The 25,438-nt window shown below is 39.1% G+C and overlaps 1 protein-coding gene across 2 annotated transcripts; it reads left to right on the top strand.

Annotated features, from left to right (window-relative positions):
* The first annotated feature begins 1,747 nt into the window (after positions 1–1,747).
* Positions 1,748–22,022, top strand: lrrc28 (leucine rich repeat containing 28). Of its 2 annotated transcripts, XM_017699515.2 has the most exons (10): positions 1,748–1,839; positions 3,156–3,381; positions 3,454–3,494; positions 3,773–3,810; positions 3,897–4,034; positions 10,531–10,737; positions 13,417–13,519; positions 14,430–14,605; positions 15,332–15,491; positions 20,149–22,022. In XM_017699515.2, the coding sequence occupies exons 2-10, from the start codon at positions 3,214–3,216 to the stop codon at positions 20,216–20,218; spliced, it is 1,101 nt and encodes a 366-aa protein (XP_017555004.1). In that variant the 5' UTR covers positions 1,748–1,839; positions 3,156–3,213; the 3' UTR covers positions 20,219–22,022. The 2 variants fall into 2 exon arrangements, with proteins under 2 accessions (XP_017555004.1, XP_037401480.1); XM_037545583.1 differs by lacking the exons at positions 1,748–1,839; positions 3,454–3,494 and having other exon boundaries at positions 3,241–3,381.
* The last annotated feature ends 3,416 nt before the right edge of the window (positions 22,023–25,438 follow it).

The following is a 25,438-nucleotide window of genomic DNA, read 5'->3' as shown; positions in this document are numbered from 1 at the left end:
TTTGCCAGAGAGCATATGGATGATTCAGTAGAGGATTGGAAGGATATCATGTGGTCAGATGAAATCAAAATAGAACTTTTTGGTAAAAACTCAACTCGTTGTTTTTGGAGGAAGAAGAATGCTGAGTTGCATCCCAAGAACACCAAACCTGCTGTGAAGCATGGAGGTGCAAACATGCTTTGGGGCTGTTATTCTGCAAAGGGGACAGGACGACTGATCCGTGTTGAGGGAAGAATGAACGGGGCCATGTATCGTGAGATTTTAAGCCAAAACCTCCTTCCATCAGTGAGAGCATTGAAGATGGAACGTGGCTGGGTCTTCCAGCATGACAATGATCACAAACACACCGCTCGGGCAACGAAGGAGTGGCTCTGTAACGTGCATTAAGGTCCTGGAGTGGCCTAGCCAGTCTCCAGACCTCAACCACATAGAAAATTTGTGGAGGGAGTTGAAAGTCCGTGTTGCCCAGCGACAGCCCCAAAACATCACTGCTCTAGAGGAGATCTGCAGGAGGAATGGGCCAAAATACCAGCTACAGTGTGCAAACCTGGTGAAGACTTGCAGGATACGTTTGACCTCTGTCATTGCCAACAAAGGTTATGTTACAGAGTATTGAGTTGAACTTTTGTTATTGCCCAAATATTTATTTTCCACCATAATTTACAAATAAATTCTAAATGTGATTTCCTGAATTTTTTTTTTCTCATGTTGTTTCTCAGTTGAAGTGTAACTATGATGAAAATTACAGACCTCTCCTATCTTTCTATGTAGGAGAACTTGCACAATCAGTGGCTGACTAAATACTTATTTGCCTGTGTGTGTGTGTATGTATATATATCTTTATCAGGAAATTTCACACAAATATGACTTTTTACTGACATTGACTATGCAATGCATATAATGGCAAATCTGAAAAATAGGAATACCTCTGGAGACTGTTTTGCCTCACACTGCCCTGCATGCATCTCTCCACCATGAATGGATGTTTAAATATGTTCTGTGCTCATGGTGTGTTTACATTTCCCCAGAGTTTGGCTGACAGCCGACATCCAGCCCGAAAGAATGTTGGTTGTAACTGATCGTGTTTGCTCTGAATTCCTTACTGTTATCTTGATTGATGAGATGATTCATGGGAACATTAGCAGTACTCATTGTTGTGCTTAAGTAAGCTTTACCAGGCATTTCACTTAGCTCCCTAGAACAGCACTGAAAAGCACACTATGTACTTCAACACTGTCTAGTACTTGGGTATATGATTTAAACAGTATTTTTTCCCCAAAGTTAATGTTTCAAGTTTCCTGTAATGCAGCTTATGACAAACGTGAACAAAGATGGTTTAAATTAGCCATGTCTGCAACTTTGGTTGCCCAATAAAAGATGCATAAAACATCAGAAAAAATCATTTCATGCATTAATACTTAGAGGCAAACCTGTCTAAGTTCATAAATAATCATATTTACATGTAACACCCTTGTCTCTTTCCTCTTGGTTCTTCAAGGGTTCTTTAGTGGACATGAGGGTTCTATATAGACTCATGATCACTTGAAGAGCCACTTGCTCAAGTGGTTCTTTGCCTTTTTAAATTGTTGTATCTGGTTCAAAACAGCACCATCTTCAAAATTGTTCTATACAGAACTATATACAGTACCAGCTCCACCTGGTTCAATCTGAAGAGCCATTTAAACACGAAATGGTTCTATATTATAAAAGGTTCCGTTTATATTATTAAAAGTATGTTCGTCCGGTCCGCCGGATGTGACGTGTGCCGCAGCTGTCGGAAAGGCAGAGCGTTTCTGCAGAATAACAGAAACATTATCGGCTGTTAAACAGCGATGTAATGTAAGTTAACCTGCATATAAACTAACAGAACACACACACACAGCTGTAAACTCGCTGGTAACTGCGCTGCTGTGTGCGAATGATTGTATTTGTGGTCTGTAGTGTCGTAGCTGTGAGCCGCTCTGCTGCTAATGCTATCTGGTTAGTTAGCTTAGCTGAGGGTGACCGTGGATTAACGCTACATTAAAAGGTTTCAAAATGTTTGGCAGCTGAATCAATAACTTGATTTAGTCAGCACACGTTTAATCTCTATATCTGCTTCTTCTGTTGTTTCTCCGTCTGATATTTACCCGAGGCTGAAGTTGGCGTCTTATCCGAATTGTTCCGTTCCACCTTAAGAGGCGCGACAAGTGCATTCTAACCTCAGACGCCAGAATGGAACCGCTGCGCTATTTAAGGTGGAACGGGGAAATTGGAACAAGACGGTGGCGGATAAGACGCTTGACTCCAGCTGCGTGATATTTACAGCTGTTCAGCTGCTGTAGGTCAGCATGGCGAACTAGTATTGCACATTAGCGAGCTAGCTCACCTTCAGTTCTATACTTTCACACACAAAATACTAATATAATAACCTAAACGTTAAATAAGAGCTGTGATGTCACAGCGGACCATAGCAAATAGATCTGTGCCTGCCCCCCACTTTATTCAGATGACTGAGTACTGAGTACCAGAACTGTTCATTACGCCCAGTGTCATGTTGTTTGTAGACAGTTGTTCATAATGCATTTCCTCTGAAATCATGAGGATTAAGAGGGAGCTTGTCCTTTGCTGCAGTAACAGAAGAGTCTACTCTTCTGGAAAGGCTTTACACTAGATGTTTGATCGTTGCTGTATTCAGCTGCAAAGGCATTAGTGAGATCAGGTACTGGTGTTGGATGATCAGTTCTGGATTACTCCAGCTCATCCCCAAGGTATTAGGTGGAGCTCCATCACTTCATTGCTCCACAGCCCATTGTTGGCATGCGTTATACCACTGTGGTCGATGTTTGGTATTGGGCATGGTGACCTAAGGCTCATGTGCAGCTACGCCTAGTGTCCCATTCTCTTAGATGGTGCTTCTCTATGGAGATTATACATGCTGTGGGTGTGTACAGTGGCTCAATTCACTAATGAGAAGGGCTGTTTGGTTACATTCAGGAAAATGGACAACACTATCATTTGGACAGTGTATCATTGTCATATCGCATTTTAGCTGTTGATATGCTTCAGTAGCTTCAAGGTCCATATCCACAGTGCTCAGCTACTTTTATGAAACGGTACAGCTTTAAAGATGTGTTATGCATTAATATGCACTTCTGTTTCCTCTCTTAATTCAGGCCCTGATCATCCTGGTTCCGAAAGAGGGAACACCCTGGCTACAGGCCTGCTGTGACCATGGCCTCAGAACTCCATGAAGCAATATTCACAGCCAAACAAGAGCGACACAAGAACCTTTTCCTAAACTATAGGAACCTGAACATCTTTCCCGTGGAGCTCCTTAAAGATGAGGGTTTGCAGTTCTTGGAAAGGCTCTACATGAAACGGAACTCCCTCACAACACTGGTAGGACAGGATAATGCTGGTTTTCTCTTTATATTCATGAATATTATTTTTTTAACTCTGCTTGTTTTGCAGCCTGATAATCTGGCACAGAAGCTTCCCAACCTGATTGAATTGTGAGTATTGGATTGTTGTCCTGTGATTGTTCTGTTGAGGGGCAAGTGTGATTGTTGATGAATGATAAGTATTGGGTCCAGATAATGAAAGTCTGTGTTAAATGTAAGTATTCTTCAGTCCTTGCCTGTATATTGTAGAAAATGTGAACAACTTGCTCTAAGTATCCCTGTTGACCAGCAGGTGTCACCTAATGAACATGTAGACATGTGAACAATGTACTTAAAAAAACGGTTTCTGGTCCCAAATAACGGCCCAAATCTCTGTTTTTAAACTGTAGGTATCTACACTCAAACAATATTGCCATCATTCCACAAGGTAGTTTCACAGTCAGTTGTGATTCTATTGTACTTAATTTTTGTGCCGATTTTCTATGTAACTAATGGATGTAATTGAATTCACAGCCATTGGGAACCTCGCCAAACTGCAGTCTCTGGATCTGAGTGACAATGCACTGCAGGTGATCTGCCCAGAGATTGGACGGCTGAGGTCATTACGGCATCTGCGATTGGCCAACAACCAGCTGAAGTTCCTTCCACAAGGTGTGTATTAATAATAAAGTAATAAATAATAATTAGTAATAAATAATAAAATCATGTAGCGATTTTATTTCAACATAATCAGTCAAAATCTAGAGAAAAAAGCCATTATTTCAACATAAGTCAAAATCTTAAGATAATAAGCCATTATTTGGACATAATCAGTCAAAATATCAGGAAATAAGCCAATATTTGTACATAGCACGTCATAATTGAGACAACAAGCCAATATGTTAACGTAAGTCAGAATCTTAAGAAAACAAAGCAATTATTTAGACATAAGCAGTCAAAACTTGAGAAAATATTGTTTCAGCATAATCAGTATTTCTAAAAACAAGCTATTTTGAGGTAAAAAAAAAAATCAATCTTTCGACACGCTTGTCAGAAACAGAGCAGAAATAAGAGGAGACATTTTTCTTCTCTAGCTGGCGAGAATAGACTTCCAGACTAACATACATAACTGTGTTGTGGCATGGCTTATTTCTGCTTAAATGTCACAGCAAACACTGTTTCATTTTCCCTGATCATCTCAGAAAAACTCTGTTTTATGGGAAGTTGTTAAAACTTTTGAAAATCATGCTCACAAATTATTTCGCTTGAAAGTCAGATTTTCATTCAAATTAAATTGGGGGTGCACCTGTTCCACTTGCTCCATTGCTCAGGTGCCTATATGACCACCAATACTAACCTTATCAGTCAGACATGACTAATCCATGTTTCTTAATTATGGTTCTTATTAAATAAACATATTAATATAAACAAACAATTATAATTGCCATCTAAATTTGACATTTAAAAACGGTCACAAGCCTGAAAAAATGAATTCCCCCATGCTACATTAGTTTCTACTGTGTATTTGTGTATTCATGTTTTTTAGGGACTGTGCTAACATTACAGAGAAATATAATGCTTATCTCTGTAGAGTTACAAATGCAGTAAAATGGATAAAAAGCAGATATTGTAGCCCAGTAGCCCAGCTTCACCTGAGCATTCTGCTTTTCATCGCCAAATATGGGTTGAAGTATTTATTGGTCAAAGTAAGTGTATTTCTGATACAGAATAATAAAGCAATTATCTGCCAGTTCTGATATGATATTGGTATTATAATGTAGCCCTACTAAACACTGCACTGGCATCGGATTCAGAGTTCAGATATTGGAAGCAGGCTTTGTTCTGTCTCCCACATACTTCCATTGGGGCGTAAAGAAGAGGCTCATTGTTGTTTGGAATTAGTTTGAGGCATGTAGTGACAAAGGTTCTTTGTATTGTTGAAGTCCTGAAAAATGGGGGGGGACTATAAACTATTTGTTTTGTTAGAATTGTCATTTATATGACTCTCTTGGGAGTTCATTGAGGTTGGATTTCTCTATGGAAAGAGTAACATATTGCAGTTGTATTGCTGTATTATTATTATTGTTATACTGTAATTGTGGTATGCCTAGCAGTGTCTGGAAAACATATTGGCAAGCTTCTGATTGTACAGATTCTTCAAAACAGCCACAAAAACTCATCTGGAATGTTTGAGATGTTTACACACGTTTGCTTTCTGCAGTGTTCAGCAAATTAACTATTCCAATAATTATTAGCAGGTGAAATATTGTGCAGTGCTAGTACAGTGAGGTGTCAGATGGAGTACCTCCTGCTCCTTGGCAGAAGTATGTTTCTGGGCTGGGTGATGAGGCCCTGGCACCACCACTAAATCAGCCTCCTGCTTTTTTTGGCAAAGGCTTTCTGTTCCTTCTCCTTCTCTACTTTCCTAATTTAGCAAAAATGAGTAAAAATCTGCTGTAAAAAATGGAGTCTGATACCTCAGGCAGGTGTTCAAAGAGCACAGATCGTGTTTTTCTCTTCCAGACCAGACGGTGCAGGATATACAGCCAAACTCCTCTTTAGCTGGTTCCTCATAAGCTGTGATTATTATTAGTTTCATCATTCATAATTTTACAGCCTAATTATTAGAGGTGAAAGAAAAGCATTGCATTATAATATGCAGTATTTTAGGTTTAATTATAGTATAGATAAAGAGGTTCAAGATGGACCATTTGAGCAAAACACTTAAATATAAAATATCCATTTTCCAAACACAGAACAGTATAAAACATTTTTTATTGTTCTATTTTTATGGGGGAAAGGCTTTTAAAAAGAACATGGAAGAAAATACCAAATTACAATTATCAATTAGCACTGCAGTTATAGCTAAGGACAGTTCCATTGTGGACTTACTGAGGTGCTTTACTTTCAATGTTCGTGTACTTTTATGTCCTTATACACACATGAATACCTATTTACATACATATACACCTCTTTTTCTGATCTTTGCTCATATAAGCATATTTTGACAATACCATCCAAATCAATATTCCTTTTAAAGAAAGAGGTAAAACTTAATAGTAATAATAAAAATAATAAGAAGAAAATAAATAAATAAATAAATAAAAATGAATATGTAAAGGAAGGAAAGAGAAAAAAATGGACTTTTCCTTCAGATAAGCTCCTTGAAAAGAGAGAAAGCAAAAACAAAAACAAAAAAAATAACTATTTACATTACAAAAGGGCAAGCATAGTCTTTCAGTAAGAAGAGAGGAAATTAAAAAAAAAAAAAAAAAAAAAAAAAAAGGTAATTAAAAACCTACATGAGTTCTGGTCGCCGGGGTCTTATAAATATACTAGCCACTTAGACCAAATCTGGCCGAATTTACCAGTCTGAATTCTTAAGGAATAAGTTAGCTTTTCCATAGTATAAACTTCATCAACAATGTCATACCAGTCAGACAGTTGAGGGGGTTCACCAGACAGTCATTTTCTGCTTTCTTACTTGTAGCCAGCAAGGCCTTCGGCTATTTCATATCATTTTGACCCAAGTCTAAAGATTTCACAGATAAAGAAATCCAAAGTCAAAGGGTATATTAGTCCGAAATATAGTACAAAGAGCCTGATGGACAGCTTTCCAATACCCAGACAGAATCCTAAATTCCCAAAAGATATGGAAATTTGCATTAGTTGAATTACACATTCTCCAGCAGTCGGATCCTGAGCCTCGGTGTTGTTTCTGCACAGATGTAATAAAGAATCGAATGACATTTTTCCAGCAAAATTCTCTCCAAGTTCTCTCCCCACTGAAGCTGACAAATTTTTTCCCAATCATCCTCTGACAGTGATAGCTTCCCCTCCTTCTCCCACTTTTCTTTAATATAAAATGTATTATCCTCCCTACATAGTAGGAGTTCTTCACAAATCCTAGAGATAATTTTAGAACAAGTACCAAATCTAATAGTATAAAACATTTTAACACTGCTGTTATATTTTTAAGAACTTTTGAGTAATAGGACTTTAAAACGGCACCTCGTGTACATTCATAACATCAGTGAGCATCTGCTTGCCAGCCAGTCAGCACTCAGTAGCAAAGATGCTGCCGTCCTGCTGCCCAAAACCCGTTTGCTGTAGAAAGAAAAGAAATGTAGGGGTTTGTTTACTTTGCTTTTTTAGTAAAATACATCCTTCTACATTCTAAAATGAAGTGACTAGAAAACATTTTACCTTTTTGTTTATAGCCGTTTAGCTCCTATAACCCCCATTCATTGAGGCCAGCCTCCTCATAAACTGTCTCTGGTGCTGTATCTTTTGTGTGGGACCAAAGTTTCTGTCATTGTTATGTGCAAATTTCAATCCACCATTCAGGCAGGACTCAGAAACTTCAATCTAATTTATAACATGATTCTTTGGAAAAACTCCTAACCTTCGATCTGCCACTGTAAATTGCTCTGGAGTACTGACATAGCCAGGTTAAAGGGGCCAGCTAGCAAACATTATGTCCCAGAGGCATCTCTATAGTGAGGATGATGACCACCAACTAGCCTACATGTACCTACTTGTTGCCATTATAAGAGGGTAAATGTTTTTGAATATTAAGCACAACAAATTACGACTTAGCTTACAAATAATTGGCAAATTTTATGTACTGTAACAACTTACAGCACAAAACAGGTGAAACTGGAGTTGACTTCTTAGTTGGTAGCTTCGTTTTACTTTAAATGGTTCAGGAATTATATTCTGGTATGTAAGACTATAAGAACTTCAGGCTTGTACACAGTTAAAGGCTAATTGAGTCCTTCCTTTTACAGCACTAGGCATAGATTTTGTTTAGAGAAAATTATTAAAGATTGAATGTTCCTGTGCCTTTTTCAAAGTCCCGAGCTTTTTTGTCTTTACCAGTCAATTACTGCTACTTGCTAATTAGACAGTAGTCTGTAGGAACCAGGCAGATCTTGTGGACTGCCCTCTCTAATACACATCACAGGTTTCTAGTAGAATTTGAATCTGGAGACTTAAAGGGCTACTGTAAAACTCTGCTTCAGTCTGATTCGGTCAGTTAGATTTGTTCAGTATTAGAAGTTGGTTGCCTTTTGTGCTTCTCGCGATCCAAGTAATCCCAAACACATTCAGTGTTGTTGAGGTCTGGGCTCTGGGGTGGTCAGTCCATTGTTCTGAGAACACCGGCAGCTTCTTTTTTTGATTTGTTGATTTTCTTTTCTCAATGAGGCTTTTTGACAGCTGTACATCCTGTCAAACCCATCTATGGTCTTTTATTCAAAGCTGAAGCAGGAGTGGAGCTTGATTTTCTCTGTTCTCTCAAATACGACCTTTGAATTTTTTTTTTAAAAAAATTTTTATTTTTATTACTGGTGGAAGGCTTAATCAAATATTAGCAGAGGAAGTGCTAGTATTTTTTAATTCTACAAAAGAACCTACTACTAAAGAAATTTTTTTTTGTTTGAAAACATAATGTAAGAATAACAGTATGCATATTAACCATTTGTTTAAGCCCAAAACGTCTCACATTGTATGTGTGTGTTTTTGTGTGTTTTTTAAATATATACAGTAGATTTTTGGCTCATTTTCATGAAGGGTGCCATTCATTCTGTTGACTGTACATAAACGTAATGACAGTATTTTTAAATGCTGATTTCACAAGTGAGAGGAACATACTGTAAATTTCATTAGATAAAATGGAAAGCTTCTTTTGGACAAATAATTTAGAGAGGTAGAAAATCACAATATATCACAGTACAAATCTTTAAATATCACAATAGAATCGTATCATGGCTCAAATATAAAGTACCATATTGTAGGTCATTCCTGTCCCTACCATTAATTACAGAACACATAGCATAAAACTGATATGATTATGATACATTTAGGAGAAACTTGGTCTGCTTATTGCAGTCTGAGTGTTGGGGATGATGCAGATGTGGCTTCTAGTTTTTAGATGCTTATTATGCTTGTTAAATATAACCTGCTCTCATTAATGCTCATCTCTTCATAGAAGACACTGATGTGAGAAATGTGATTTTATTGTACGTGTCATACATGTACTGCATTTAGGTTTCTTCTGAAGTGCAGAAAAGACTGTTTCACTCCCATTTCAGTGTGTATTGACATCAATTTCAGCCAGCAGAGGGCAGAAAATCCTGGAAAATGCTAACAGTGCAGTCCACAGGGGTAAATTTCTGTCCTTACACTGATTTCTAACAATGGGTTGTTAGTTATTCAGCAAATGACTCAGTACATCCAGAAATCTTACATATTACCACTGTGCAAGAGATTGTTCAGTGTCAGAAAAAAGGACAGAAAAATACTTCGCAGAAAATTTTAGACACCTTAAGAAGTAAATATAATATTTTTTCAGCATTTAGTGTGTCCACACTGAGCCTTTATTATAGCTTCCTTTCTTTTTAGGAGACTCACTTTCTGTTTTTCATAGAAATCTGCAGGGATATATTTCCACACCTCCTAAGTTCCATCTTAGAAATTGGTTGCATTTTCTGCAATTCATGATTCGCACATTCAGTGATGTTGACTGGACTCTGAGATGGTCAGTCCATTGTTCTGAGAACACCAGCAGCTTCTTTGTTTGATGTTTCCATCTCCTTTTCTTAGTGAGGTTCCTCTTGACTACACATCCTTTCAGTGCTGAGAGGTCTTCACACAGTGGAAGGATGGACAGAAACACCTGTGGATGTTTTCAGATCTGAAGCTGCTTGATTTTCTCCTCTCTCTCAGAAATGAAAGCTGATGGGGACAGTTTTGGTGTCTACCAGATCGTACACTGTTGCTAGGACTCCCATTTTCTCTATAGCTTTTTATGTTTTTTTTTTTTTTTTGAATTTGTAAAAGTTTTGAAAAAAATTTTTTTCACTTTTTGTCTTTTAAAGTTCGCTTTCCTTATGTTAGTGGAATATCTTCATATTGAATGTTCTCAGAAATATCACCATAAAAATGAACAGCTTGTGAACAACAACCGAATAACCATTTTGACTTGAAATTAAATAAATGATGGGCTTTTGCATCAGTAACATAAAGACAATAAAGATGTTATACCGAACTTTGTTGAATATTGCAGTATATAATTGATTGGTGCATTGGTGATTTTATTTTTAGGCAACAGCAACAGAATGATGTGTTTTTATTTGTCTGTCTGTCTATCTGGGTGATCTGTTAGAACTGGGTGATTTGAAGGAGCTGGAGACTCTGGATGTGTCCATGAACCTTCTGAAGACTCTTCCAGAGCGGCTCGCCCAGTGCCTGTCCCTGCAGTGCCTGACCGCTGACCGCAACCGGCTGCACTGTGTCCCCCGGCAACTCTGCCTACTGCCTGACCTTAATGAGCTCTCCATGGCTGCCAACTGCCTGACCTCGCTGCCCCTGGGTGAGCCCCACCTTTGGTCTGCCTCAGTGGTCACCAGTGTTCCTACTGGAGATCTAACTTGATGCCCGTTGCATCCCCAATCCCATAAAACTTCGAATGATGGTGGTGCTGTCAAACAAAAGATGACATAATGGCACTATTAGTCAATAACCACATTTATTAAAATTACAGTGGCGCGCAGAAGTTTGGAATCACTATTTAAACAGTTGGAATCGCTGTTTTTAACAGTATAAAGCTGGTTTTTGTGGATGTAGCTATACATTTATGATGCTAATATGCTCAAGATTTCAAACTATTTGTATGAAACTAAAAATTAAGACATTTTCAATGATGAATGGTTGGGTAGATAATTCCATAATAACCAAATCTTGCCAGTCAAATAGCCATTCATTGTGAATTTTGTGACAAAATCATGTAGATAATTATGTTAATTAATCAGTAATATTTACTATTTTTTGTTCTGTCAAATCCTAAAGTACTTTTAACCATGAATAAACCATAGATTTACATTGTGGCCATAGATTTACATTGAATAGCAGTGTATTGTGGAGTAATAGATTAATAGCCAGTAGATAATCAGTTATAATCATGAGGTGCAACCCTAGTAGAAGGGTAGATCTCCAGGAGCTACATTGGTGACCACTGACCTATACCTACATGTTGAGTCATTCCAGTCAGGCTTTTTGATTCAGAGCAGGCAGGACAGTAGAGGTCTCTCTCTGCCAGAACAAGTGTACATATGGAGTGATCGCTTGGGGTGCAAGTCTGTTACACAGATTGATTCACTGGTTGGTCCATTTGGAGTGAACAAACAGAAGCACAAAGAGTCCTGAATGACATCTCACAGACAGTAGGGCTGCAACAATTAGTCGTCAAAGTCGATTAGTCATTGATGACGTCAGTTCTGGAAAGAAGTTAATAAAACTGATGTGCAGTGTAATAGGGCTGTTAGATGGGCTCAGAAATCTAAAGACATTTAAGGTTTGTGTGTAGAATATTTGAATATATTCAAATTTTAAATAAATTATTTTTCAAGCTGCAAAGGAAATGATTAGGATACCAGCAGTAACTGCAATAACCAAAAAAAAAAGTTTGCCAAATTTGGCACAGGGCGGTAGGCTTACATTTCAGACAAAAGGTGGAGGAAAATTTAGAAATTGTTTTATCATCATTTACCATGGCAGCGGGAAATCAGTTTTTTGTGCTGAGTGGACAGCTTAGGCTGCCTCTTCAGATGAGCTAATGAGCTAACTGCACTAACCAGTACAGTGTTGAATGCTGATGAGGGCTCGTGGTTTTCTACAGGGTGTTCTCTCCTCAGATGATGTGCTAACAAACTCCTGTGCAAAAAAATGGCCCAAGATGGGCCAAAATGGCAAAACATTAAGCTTTTAAGGGACTTAACAACAAATCAGTACCAAAGTAACTAAATGTGGGGGAGCCTTTCCCTTTGATTTGTTTAAATGTTGAAGATTTGTAGACAATATTTTATTTGGCTTCAAGCAGTTGAAAAGCACTGCAGAGCTAGTTTGTGTTTAATATGAGACCAAATATTTAGGGCTTAAATCTAAAAAAAAAAAGTAGAAAACTTTCACTGCTGCAGTACCCCTCTTGTCACTGGGGTGGTATCCTCAAGGGCACATAGGAGCAAAATTGTACTATAATCCTTTGAAATTCTATTTTCTAAATTGTATTGACTCCACACACCCCATGATGTCTCCAGGCAGTTTTATTTTATTGGTCTGTTTTAAAACATTGGGTTATGAAAAGGTAGCAGTGCATACTTTTCACCTGGAAAAACGTAGTTAAGGTTCACAATTGGGCCTCAAAACCATTGTTGTACCTTTTAGGGAACATTTACATTCGTACCATAATGAATGAAAACTATACCTGCACAGAACCTTTATTTCTAACAGTATAAGCAGCTTTTAAATAACTTGTTGCACATTCTGGTGATGAATGATGAAGGCAAAGTGAAAGGAAAACTCACAAGAGATGATGGCTTGATTTGTCAGGTAATCCAAAAATAGTCAATTGATAAATCAGTTATAGAAGTAATTGCTTGTTGCAGCTCTAACAGACACAAGCAACATTTCATGCAAAAACCTTCAACAAAGTTATTCCCTCGTTCTTCATTCCCTCCACTGTGTGCAGTGTTTTAGACAGCAGCCTCTTGGCTGGGCTCAGGGCCTGTGGCTGTTAGTTGAACTTGAGGTACGGAGGGGGTCACATGGCGCTGCAGGTGCTGTGGTGGACTGCCTGCTGTGAGGGACCCCATGGGCATTGTGGGTGATAATGAGCCAGTAATGCTACTCATAATGGTGTTCACACTGCTTCCTCTCTCTCTCTCTCTCTCTCTCTCTCTCTCTCTCTCTCTCTCTCTCTCTCTCTCTCTCTCTCTCTCTGCTCAGCTATTCACAGCTTCAAAGACTTCCAATCTCCAAAGCAGCCATGATAGCATCTAACTCAAGTTTACCTCAAGGACAGAGTATCTCCCTCAGTCAGCTGAGCGCTTTGGTTTCAGGCTCCGCTATGAATGAGTTTACTGTGCACTCTCAAAATCTGATAAATGTACATAATATTTCTGCTTCCACTCTTATTGCTTCTGCATAGGTGATGATTTTGTAAAAGACATTTTTATTGGGCTCTATAGTGAGTAATTGTATACCTCCCTGGCAGATCTGGGGCGTTCCATGGAGCTTCAGTTTGTGTTCGTGGACAACAACGTTCACCTCAAAGGCCTGCCATCTTACCTGTATAACAAGGTCATTGGCTGCAGTGGGTAAGTAGCCAGGGTAATGACAATACAGTACGGGTTGAAAATTATTATTTTTATTTATTTATTTATTTTTATTGTTATACTTCTGTCCATGATTCAATTACATATGTTGATTTTCTAAGTGAAAACCTAGGAAACACCACTTGAACAAATTGGAAAAAAGTCACATAAAATGTGGCCTTTGCATAAGTTATAGCATATTTTCAGTTTAGTGATTTAGTGTTTTCCCCCTCAATATGTTCAATTCCAATAAGTAGAAACTAGAAACAAAAAATGAGGGGAAAAAAGAGAAAAATGTCACATTTAGTGACTTCACTGTAGAGGATGTGATGCTGATACATATTAGTTTATAAAATATACAATTTGGGGTTACATCTATTCAAAATAGCAGAGCAAAGAAATAGAACATTTATTTCTGTAGGTTTACAGATGCAGTAAAATGAATTAAATGCAGAAATGTTAGCGAAACACAGATTCACTATAACATTCTGCTCTTCCAGGACACAATAAATAAGTCAAATATTGGTTTGAAACACCTCTGAAATACAAACATCTGTCTGATCGTCGTACATCCCTACTCCAAAATACACTGATTCACATAATTCTGACTCTGGCTCGAGTCTACTGTTTCACATAGTGAGGGTTAGGTTACCTGAACGCATCTTAGCACAAAGTTGTTTCTTAAAGGGTAGAGCGAGCATCACACTGAACATTCTCTCTACCAGTTAAGATGATCTTAACACTAAGATGCTTTTGGGAAGCAGGGCCTAGGACAGTAAAGTTCTACTCAAGCTGTTATACTCAAGCTCTTTGCTGTCATAAAGCATAATTTTCAGGAATATTCCTTGTGGTTAATCTTGTTCAACGGACTGTATGTGTGTGTGTGTGTGTGTGTGTCTTTTTGTTTGTGTAGGTGTGGTCTGTCCCTGCAGGTGTCTGATGTGAAACAGCTGTCGCTGGCCCTCGGAGAGCTAAGTGTGCCTCTGCCTTCAGAAGTGAAATCTATCGGCTCAGAGGCTGACCGGGTGCTGACCCTAGAGGAGATGGCCATGAGGACACTGCACGTAGCATATAGCCGGCCCAGGAAAGGTGACCCTTTACAAAGGGAATACATTAGAACATCCTACAAATTTAAGCACTTGAAGTACAAGGGACTGTATGTGGGTCCACCCTTCAGCTCTTCACTCATAAGTACATACAGTTGTATGCAAAATTTTGAACACTCTTGGTCAAATGACATGCTCTGTTGATTTTTAACATGAAAATAGGTTAACATCCTCTACAGAGAAACACACTTAAACGTGACATTTTCTGCATATTTAAGAGCACAATTTCTTTAAGTTTCTTTAAGAGTTTAAAATGAAAAAAAAAAAAAAATATATATATATATATATATATATATATATATATATATATATATATATATATATATATATATATGAAATATGCTATAACATTTGCATGAGCCACATTTTAATTTAAACCCCCCCCTATTTTACCAGGGGTGCCTAAACCCCTGCACACAACTGTACCTTACATACTAGTTTCATTGTTGTTACTGAATAATTCATAATATTTGCTAAATAATAAGTTGTAAGATTTAGTGACTACCAGCTCATCCGTTTCATAACAAGGGGGGAGTGGGAGGTCACTTTTCTCTTCAAAACATTGTATTTTCAAAAACCACCCTTTTCCAAATGTATTGTAAACTCCTCTTTTATATCATAACTTCAAAATGTATGCCAGATAATGTTAGCATTCCTTTCTTCATTATAAGTTTGCCTGATCTTACTTTTTTCCTTGCTGTCTTCTCAGATGCGAAGTTCTTGTCCCCGTTCCTGCTGCCCAACAGTCTGCTGGACCTGCTTCAGTGTCCACTGGGTCACTGCCACCGCTGCAGTCAGCCTATGTTCACTATTGTCTACCCCAAGCTTTTCCCGCTCAGAGAGACTGCGCTGGCTGGAGTACATGGAAGGTATGAACGTTAAAGGAATAGTTTGGCAAAAAATCGAATGTACATGATTTTCCTTTTACTCCAAATACAGTTGATCTCCCAAGACATGTTTAATGTCCCAATTTTGCTTCTTTTTATTTAGAACTGAAGCTATGAGGGTAATGTTGCTAACAAGACTGGAAGTCCGTAGTCACCCAAACCATTTTTGTATATACATGCCCAATACCTCTGTCAAGCTCGCTCAAACTGCATCCAGGTCTTAATTCAGGTTACACATACAAGTTGATGTGTTGTAGAATGCAGTATGACTTACTATCAACTATATAAATAAAAAAAATCCTGTGTAGCTAAAAGAAGGGGCAATCATTTAGTATACTTCTTTCTTCAGCACAGTTTGGTATCATTCCACGCAAGATGACCAAATACGGACCTGTAAGGGAATTTATAGCAGAGACGCACCATAGAATAACATGGGTAGAGAAACTATGTCTACTCAGAAAATCAATACAGTTTTGGGTAATGAATTTGAGGACCATATTTTCTGCATAGCTGAACCTCAGCCATATATTTGTACCTGAACTCACACAAAGAAATGGGTAGCAGTGTTTCAGTGTTTTCAGTGGCAGATGCTCTTATCCAGAACGACTTACAGTTTGATAGGTAGCCGAAGGTGATGTTAGGAGTCTTACACAAGGACTTATTGGTATAGTGTAGGGTGCTTGAACTCCTGTTTACAGTGTAGAAGGCAAAGGTGTTACCCACTGCACTGTACCACCTGGAAAACAGGGCGTTATGCAGATGATGTTGCAGTTTAATGTGTAAATAAGGTCTGTTCTTTTACCAGATATTTTAATTTTTAACCAGTTTATGTAGCTTGTCGACATCATTTGAAGCAAATATATGAAAACTTTTGCATGAATGTAAGGAAATGGGTTTGGTGACTATTGGCTTTCAATACTGGAAAACACTTAACTTAGCAGCTCCAGTTCTAAACTAAAAGAAACGTAATTTGGACATCAAACACGCTAATGATAAAACACAAACTAATGATTATTTACATATTAGATTATTCAGTTATCCAATGAATCCACTAATCAAGCCATTAAGCATTTTGTGGTTTTTGTCCTATACCTATTCTTTACCTTGCCTGTGTTCTTTGCCTTTGCCTGTCTGTGCAACAGACTTCTTCTTTCATAGTGCCGCAAAAACAATAGTCCTATCCCCCTCTATATACCCCCCATAGTGTTTTGCAATCTGCCAGAAGGACCCAGTGTATCTTATGAACATCATAGGATGCTTTTGTTTTTAGTATTTTTTTTTCCCCTCAACACTAGCAGGGACTTATCAACATTGCAACTCTAATTACCATGCATTGCCTCAAACTCATGGGAACATAGTTTCTCTCTCGTTTAGATCATATTCATCTCTCTTTTCTTCATTTTTGTGCCCTGTGCTCCATGCTTCTCCTCTTATCTCCTCTCATCTCCCACCTTGTGGTTAAACTGATGAGCTGGCTTTTCTGCACTGGGCCCACTCTGATGCCTGTCTCGGCCCATTTGTAATGGGACACCAGCATTCCTGTATCAACGTTTCCCAACCTAACCCAATCAAAGCAGCTAATTGCCAGGGCTCAGGTCCTCCACATGCATTAAGAGATTTAATCGGCCCACCAATTACCTCTGGACCAGTCAACTGTGGCCTGTAGTTTAGTAGTAGTCAGCAGCGGGGGGGTGGGGGGGGGGCTCTGTGTTTGCGTGTGCACACCACTATTTATAAGTCTGAAAACAGTATTTTCATTAATATTAAGAAAGTTTTCTTGCAAATACAACATTGTGTAAAAGTCAGAGACTGTGCTATTTGTTTAATTTCCAATCAAAGTGGTCATTAAGTGCAAGTTACTCATTTTCAGGATATTTCTGAGAAGTTTGTATATAAGATAATGTACTTGCATAATGAAGATGAAAGTCAAAGGAAAAACTGAACTGGAGTTCAAAAATGATTACAAGCTACAGAGAAAATGGGTCTCCTAACAGCTACCTGCAAGACATGGTAGACACCAAAACTGCCCCCAACAGATAAACAACACTTAAAGCTTTGATCACTGAGAGAGAGGAGAAAATCAATCTGAATCAGATCTGAAAATATCCACAAGTGTTTCTGTCCATCCTTCCACTGTGAGAAGACAACTCGGCACTATGGGTCTGAAAGGATGTGTAGCTGTCAAGAAGCCCTCACTGAGAAGAGGAGACAGACACATCAAACAAAGAAGCTGCTGCTGTTCTCAGAACAATGGATTGACCACCTCAGAGTCCAGACCTCAACATCACTGAGAGTGGTGAAATTTTTGGATTGTGAGAAGCAGAAAATGCAACCAACTTCTAAGACTGAGCTTTGGATGTGTGGAGAAACAAGTATGTCTCTTGAAAAGAATGGAAGCTATAATGAAGGCAGATGGTGGACACACAAAATAATGAAACATTTGACATACATTCAGTTGTTGGGGCTTCTGTGTAAATATCTCATAAATATGTTTTTTGCTTTTTTCCCTGATGCTGAAAAATTAATTGAAAAAAAATTACTGGAAATGAAATAAATGAAGGGTAATCTCTGACCTTTGCACAGTACTGTACATAAATACACTGCTCAAAAAAATAAAGGGAACAGTCAAATAACACATCCTAGATCTGAATGAATGAAATATTCTCATTGAATACTTTGTTCTGTACAAAGTTGAATGTGCTGACAACAAAATCACACAAAAATCATCAATGGAAATCAAATTTATTAACCAGTGGAGGCCTGGATTTGGAGTCACACACAAAATTAGAGTGGAAAAACACACGACAGGCTGATCCAACTTTGATGTAATGTCCTTAAAACAAGTCAAAATGAGGCTCAGTATTGTGTGTGGCCTCCACGTGCCTGTATGACCTCCCTACAACGCCTGGGCAAGCTCCTGATGAGGTGGCGGATGGTCTCCTGAGGGATCTCCTCCCAGACCTGGACTAAAGCATCTGCCAACTCCTGGACAGACTGTGGTGCAATGTGGCGTTGGTGGATGGAGCAAGACATGATGTCCCAGATGTGCTCAATCGGATTCAGGTCTGGGGAACGGGCGGGCCAGTCCATAGCTTCAATGCCTTCATCTTGCAGGAACTGCTGACACACTCCAGCCACATGAGATCTAGCATTGTCCTGCATTAGGAGGAACCCAGGGCCAACCGCATCAGCATATGGTCTCACAAGGGGTCTGAGGATCTCATCTCGGTACCTAATGGCAGTCAGGCTACCTCTGGCGAGCACATGGAGGGCTGTGCGCCCCTCCAAAGAAATGCCACCCCACACCATTACTGACCCACTGCCAAACCGGTCATGCTGAAGGATGTTGCAGGCAGCAGATCCCTCTCCACGGCGTCTCCAGACTCTGTCACGTCTGTCACATGTGCTCAGTGTGAACCTGCTTTCATCTGTGAAGAGCACAGGGCGCCAGTGGCGAATTTGCCAATCCTGGTGTTCTCTGGCAAATGCCAAGCGTCCTGCACGGTGTTGGGCTGTGAGCACAACCCCCATCTGTGGACGTCGGGCCCTCATACCATCCTCATGGAGTCTGTTTCTAACCGTTTGTGCAGACACATGCACATTTGTGGCCTGCTTGAGGTCATTTTGCAGGGCTCTGGCAGTGCTCCTCCTGTTCCTCCTTGCACAAAGGCGGAGGTAGCGGTCCTGCTGCTGGGTTGTTGCCCTCCTACGGCCTCCTCCACGTCTCCTGGTGTACAGGCCTGTCTCCTGGTAGCGCCTGCAGCCTCTGGACACTACACTGACAGACACAGCAAACCTTCTTGCCACAGCTAGCATTGATGTGCCATCCTGGATGAGCTGCACTACCTGAGCCACTTGTGTGGGTTGTAGAGTCCGTCTCATGCTACCACCAGTGTGAAAGCACCACCAACATTCAAAAGTGACCAAAACATCAGCCAGAAAGCAGAAAGGTACTGAGAAGTGGTCTGTGGTCCCACCTGCAGAACCACTCCTTTATTGAGTGTGTCTTGCTAATTGCCAATGATTTCCACCTGTTGTCTGTTCCATTTGCACAACAGCTGTGAAATTGATTGTCAATCAGTGTTGCTTCCTAAGTGGACAGTTTGATTTCACAGACGTTTGATTTACTTGGAGTTATATTGTGTTGTTTAAGTGTTCCCTTTATTTTTTTGAGCAGTGTATATACTGACCACATACACTGACCAGCCACTTAAGTGCTCTGAGAGGATCCTGTGGGGGTTCTCACAAAGTATGCAGATGGACTACAGAACTGCATAGTTCACATATGGTCAGTGGAACTGATAAAATTGACAGTGAGTGTAGATAGAAGGAGGTGCTGTTAATGAAGTGGCAGATCAGTGTCTAATTACAGTGTATTATCATGCGATAAGTGAATTTTGTGTCTAAAATACTTTGTTTTGAATAACACATCTAAAAAAAACTGGTGAATCATATTTTTTCACTATAGAAAATTAAAATGAAAATGACAAGGCATGTCAGTGTTTTGAGTGATGTATGTGTACAGATGAAATGCTTATCTTGTCCTCTCTCTCTCTCTCTCGCCTCTCTCTCTCTCTCTCTCTCTCTCTCTCTCTCTCTCTCTCTCTCTCTCTCTCTCTCTCTCACTCTCACTCAACAGAACAACAGTGAGTTTTGTGGCTTACTGCTGCTCCAGCCAGTGCTTGCAGATGTTTGACCTGCAGGGCTGATGAGCGTCTGGCCATTCCCCAGTGTCATCCTCCATGGTGCTCTCCTAGTCAGAAAGAATGGGACAATATTATGACTCTGAACTGATATTAAAGTACCTGAAAACTAAAGATTCACTACAGACTAACAAAGAACATGGCTCTTTCAAGGCCAGGGCAGACAGAGAGGTTTGACCACCCCATCAGAGTATACTAGGCTATTCATCAGTCAGTATGGACTGTTTCTTCAAATTTTTTCAAAATCAATGTTGAGAGAATAGCTAAGAATGCTTTTATTTTTTTTTAGGTGGCAAAGGCTGGTGCTCTCCAAAATTTTTCATCTTCATAATCATCAAACTTGTAGAAAGAGCAGAGCTGTCATGATGAGATGTATTTTTGAATAGATATTTTTACTTGAAGGAATTGTTGGGGCAATTTTAGGTGATATTTTTCATATATTACTAAAATATTTATTCTTCTGGAGAAACTTTTGAATAGTGGTTTTCATGACAGGTGAACCCTTAAAAATCTAGTTTGTTATTAAAGACAGAATTAAAAATGATTTCAGTTGAATATTCGCTCAGAGCGGACCATATGGATACAGGCAGATTATTAACTTGCAGTTAAATGTCATTTAAATGTAAGTTAAAGCTTATACAGGCTATTTAGAGGAATTCCCCAGCGTTATCCAAACTAGTCTCCGTTCACACTTATATTGTACCCTCAATTACCACAGAGAATGATTCAGACACGTTCTTGTTGACTCAAAACTGGCCGTATGGCAGTTGCTTTGAGGGCCCATTTCAGTGAAAACTGAATTTTTTAAATACAGCACAGTACAGGGCAGCCAATCAGATCAGAGCTCATTTTCATACATCAGTAAGAGAAGCAACCTTTTGAATTCTAAAGGATAAAGGGAGGTGGGAAAATGTAAATAAAAATATGGCTCATTTTGGATCATGAATCCACAAACCTCTTCTAAGCTGCTTCTCCTTCTGGGTTGCGGGAGGTGCTGGAGCCCATCACAGTGGTCATCAGGCGGAAGGCAGGATACACCCTGGTTAGGTCGCCAGTCCATCGCATTCCATACAAATGGCTTAAGGAAAATATATAGGTGAGACCGATACAGCCAACATAAAACACATTTTTCCCTCTAGAAAAATTATACAAATTATACAGAATTACTAATCACTGGTGTATCTCCAAAATAGTAACTTTACAGGAGAAGGAAAAAATACTTTACTTTTGATGTAAGTCAATGGAACCAGACATTTTACCAAGTTCATCATGAAATCTACATAGAATGAAAAGAACAGGCATTTTCAAATGATGTCAAAAACAGAAAAACAACAGATATGGACTTGCAAAGTTTTGTTCCGACAGCAGCGAAATACAGATTGATTAGTTCATGTAGAAAGTGTTTTGCATAAACATTTACTACTGGAGTTCAGCAACTTGCTTCTATTAGAAATGAGTTTTGAGTCTTCTTTTCTAAGTAGGGTTAAAATTGCTCTTGTAATCTAGTAAACCCTCCAAATGTGTCAAAAAGAGATGTGTTTGAAGAATTGCTGGCGTATTCCTTTAAGAACACGGGTCTATATCTGCATCCAGAGCTGTTTAACCATTCAGGCATCTGTGTGCTTTGAATCTGTGACTCAGCACATGTGGTTTGTGTCGTTCATCTTTGTTGCTGAAGCTCTCAGTAAGCATGTCCAACATTGCAGAGTGTGACCACTGTTAAATGACATTTGTCATGGTCATGTTTCCAGGAATGTCTAGGTATCTGTAGGCATGGGAACATAAATAAACCTAACTGTTCTAATATTGAGTTTTTGTTTGTTCATGTTTTAAACTTGTGGCAGGAGTGAGGGGAAAAAGGTTTCATTCTTCTCTGTTTGGGGGAGTCATTTTACTTTTTTAATCAAGTAAACAGTATAATAGTCTACAGGATGATTTGTCTGCAGTTGATTACTGTGGACACTCATTTCCACATCTTTCCTTTATTTAGTGAAAGATCAGAAAACTTGAGTTGCCAGTGGGCCGTGCTGAAGCAACTGGCCATCGGTTTCTATTTAGTTTTTTTGGTGTCTTCCCACCAGTTAAGGTGTGGCCTGCTCGCATGTACTAGCTAGATTTCTACCAAAAATGTTTCTAATAGTCCGCACATTACGTGCAGCATTTTTGCTCATCATAAAGTCGGGGCTGTCAGTATCAGGGGATATTATCAGCCAACTGATATATCAACTGTTATTTATATTGGGGGAAAAAGAAAAACCCCTGAAATCACTGTCTCCAGATGTTTCTAGAGCCAACTGTCTTCCAGTCCTTGATTTAGGATTTCTTTCCCACTTTTCCTTGAAGAATACGTTTAAGATCAGACATTTTTTTAGGATGTACATCATGATCCACTTCAGATTCCAGAATTTGCTGACATTTAGTAGAATCCTTCTTTCTCTTTATTCCCTAGAACATCACATGCTGCCACACAACCCTGGTTCATAATTGATCCACCTCCTTGCACGACACTTGTCAAGATGTTCTTTTCATCAGATGTTGCTCATTTTTTCTCCAGACATTCCTTTGGTGATTTTAACCAGAAAGTTACATTTTTGTTTTATCAGAGCACCAAATGTGATATCAAAATGTGTCGGGTTTATGTAAGTCAGGGGTCAGCAACATGCAGCTCTTTTACTGCCCTTTTGTGGCTTCACAGCAGAATGAGATTTTTAGGTAAAAATAAAATAACCCTCCTGGGCAGTAAAATGAAGCTTTGCTAAACGTTTTAACAGTTTAAACAATAAATTATCTTAAATGATGGAGTTAATGTATAACCGCTAATTCACCATTTAACCCTGAAGGTTGGCGTGCAGGCTGCTGGTCACCATAGCAATGCTAGTAGCTAGAAAAGGTGAAGATAAACCGATAATTTGGAGATGATCTGACTTATATGCATGTCAAATGTTGAGACATTTTACAAGATTCTACTTTTGAGGAAAAGTTTCCTGCCAGAGATGAGAGAAAAGCAGCTGTAGCTGAGTTAAAGCTTAAAGCAGAGCAAAAGAATAATTCAAATAAGAAGCTGGCGAATAAGAAGCTGGCGATTGAGAAGCTGGCGAATGAGAAGATGGCAAATGAGAAGCTGACCACAGCCTCATAAAAAAACGAACATTGAGAGACATTTTATAAGAAACTATTCTACTTTTGACGAAAAGTTTCCTGCCAGAGATGTGAGAAAATCTGCTATAGCTGAGCTAAAGTTTACAGCAGAGCAAAGTAAGTCTGCATTGTCGTTTATATTGTATGTTTAGCGTATACTAGTTCATTAGTACATAGTGAAACAGATTTACAGCCACGATGGTAAAATGGATGTAAAATGACTCCTGAGGTGGTTTGATTTTTGTTGAAAGAACAAAATGGCTCTTCTTAACTTGATCTAAGTGTTGTGTTGCGTACTTGAGACGATGATTTGTAGATGACGTTTGTCCAAAAACACTGAATCTTTATTTCGTGCCAGCCGAACATACATTCCTGTATATTCGCAATGATGTGGTGGTTTTGTTTTCAATACCTGATTATGCTGTGAGCGGAATTATCTACACCTGCCTCACATTAATAAGTCAAACAACTTAAGCAAATAAATGAATCATGCAGATGTTGTGTTCACTTATTTTCACTTAGACTGTCAACAGAACAGGTCATTTGACCAGGGCTGCCCCCAGATGTATAACAGTAAAGGTAAATGAAACTGTTATATTGCAACTCATGGCATCACATGACATCTGCCTTGACATGTTTATAGCCTGGTTCTGTTATTCTTATGGAGCAGGGTGTGTTTATGTTATCAGTCATTGCCTGTGATAATCAGCCGTGTGCTACACAGATTTGTTTTTAAAATGCTGGAATATTTCTTAACGTGAAACAGATTTCCGTATCATTCTCTTAATCAACAAAACATTAATTAGAACAAACTGGTGTGTGCCAAAAAGTACAAATCATAATCGCAACAAATAAATATACGTTGTTTTAAGTGTAGCCACAGTGAACCACATTTGATTTCAGCAGAACAAAACAAATCTCTGGGAGTCCCTGGAAAATTCCTGACAGTTTCGTGAGGGATAAGTAACGGGGTTGAACTGAAAAACAGACAGATACCTGTGTTCAGCGCAGTTCCACTCCTGAAAAGCAATGGAACAGTAAATTAGCTCCAACAACTTAATTTTCGTCCAATAAATACATTCTTTAAGCTTGTATTTCAAGCCTGAGATGCACAAAGTAGAGACGTTTTATTGAACTTGTTCAGCTATTCAGCCCCCCGAAGGATTTTGCCTATCCAAGTGTTAATATAATGTGCGAATATTTCAAGATGAATTATCGAGGATGATCTATGAACGTCAAACTGCATAATGGATAAAAAAGAAACATTCCCAGTCTGGTCCTTTCATCAGAACATTCAGTAATACTGGTTTAATCCTAATGTTAGGCTGAAAATACACTAAAGGATACCTGCAAGAGGCCTGGCAGCAAAGTTTCCCGTTGAAGGCTGCTATCAGTTTTGAGGGAATTATACGATATTATACAGTTATAGTGTAAATGTACTTATATGACAATTTTTATCCAGTTTTCATTTTAGTCATGGCCAATTACCGTATGCTAATGAAGACTAGAGGTTCACTCTCAATGCTGCTGTTCTCAATGATGTCACCAGTGATCACAGATGGCATCACTGTTGTTTTAATGATACAGACTGTTATTTCACTGCAGATTGAAATTAATATGAGCAGGTATTGCTGTGAACTGTCAGTCATATGTGATGTTGAAAATGGTGTACACACACACACACACACACACACACACACACACACACACACACACACACACACACACACACACACACACACAAGCCGCTTCTCCCTCAGGGTCAGGGGGGTGCTGGAGCCTATCCCAGCTGTCATCGGGTGGAAGACAGGATACACCCTGGACAGGTCGCCAGTCCATCGCAGGGCAGACAGACAGACAGACATACACACACACACCTAGGGGCAATTTAGCACGTCCAATTGGCCTGACTGCATGTCTTTGGACTGTGGGAGGAAACTGGAGTACCCGGAGAAAACCCACACAGACAGGACCCTGGTCACCCAGCTGGGGAATTGAACCCAGGCCCTTCTCGCTGTGAGGCGACAGCGCTACCCACCGCACCACTGTGCCGCCCCAAATGGTAAACAGTAAATCTGAAAATCAGAT

This window comes from Pygocentrus nattereri, chromosome 15 (assembly GCF_015220715.1).
Source record: "Pygocentrus nattereri isolate fPygNat1 chromosome 15, fPygNat1.pri, whole genome shotgun sequence".
NCBI lineage: Eukaryota > Metazoa > Chordata > Actinopteri > Characiformes > Serrasalmidae > Pygocentrus > Pygocentrus nattereri.
Note: the sequence above shows the minus strand (reverse complement) of the source record. Positions and strands in the feature narration are given on the sequence as shown.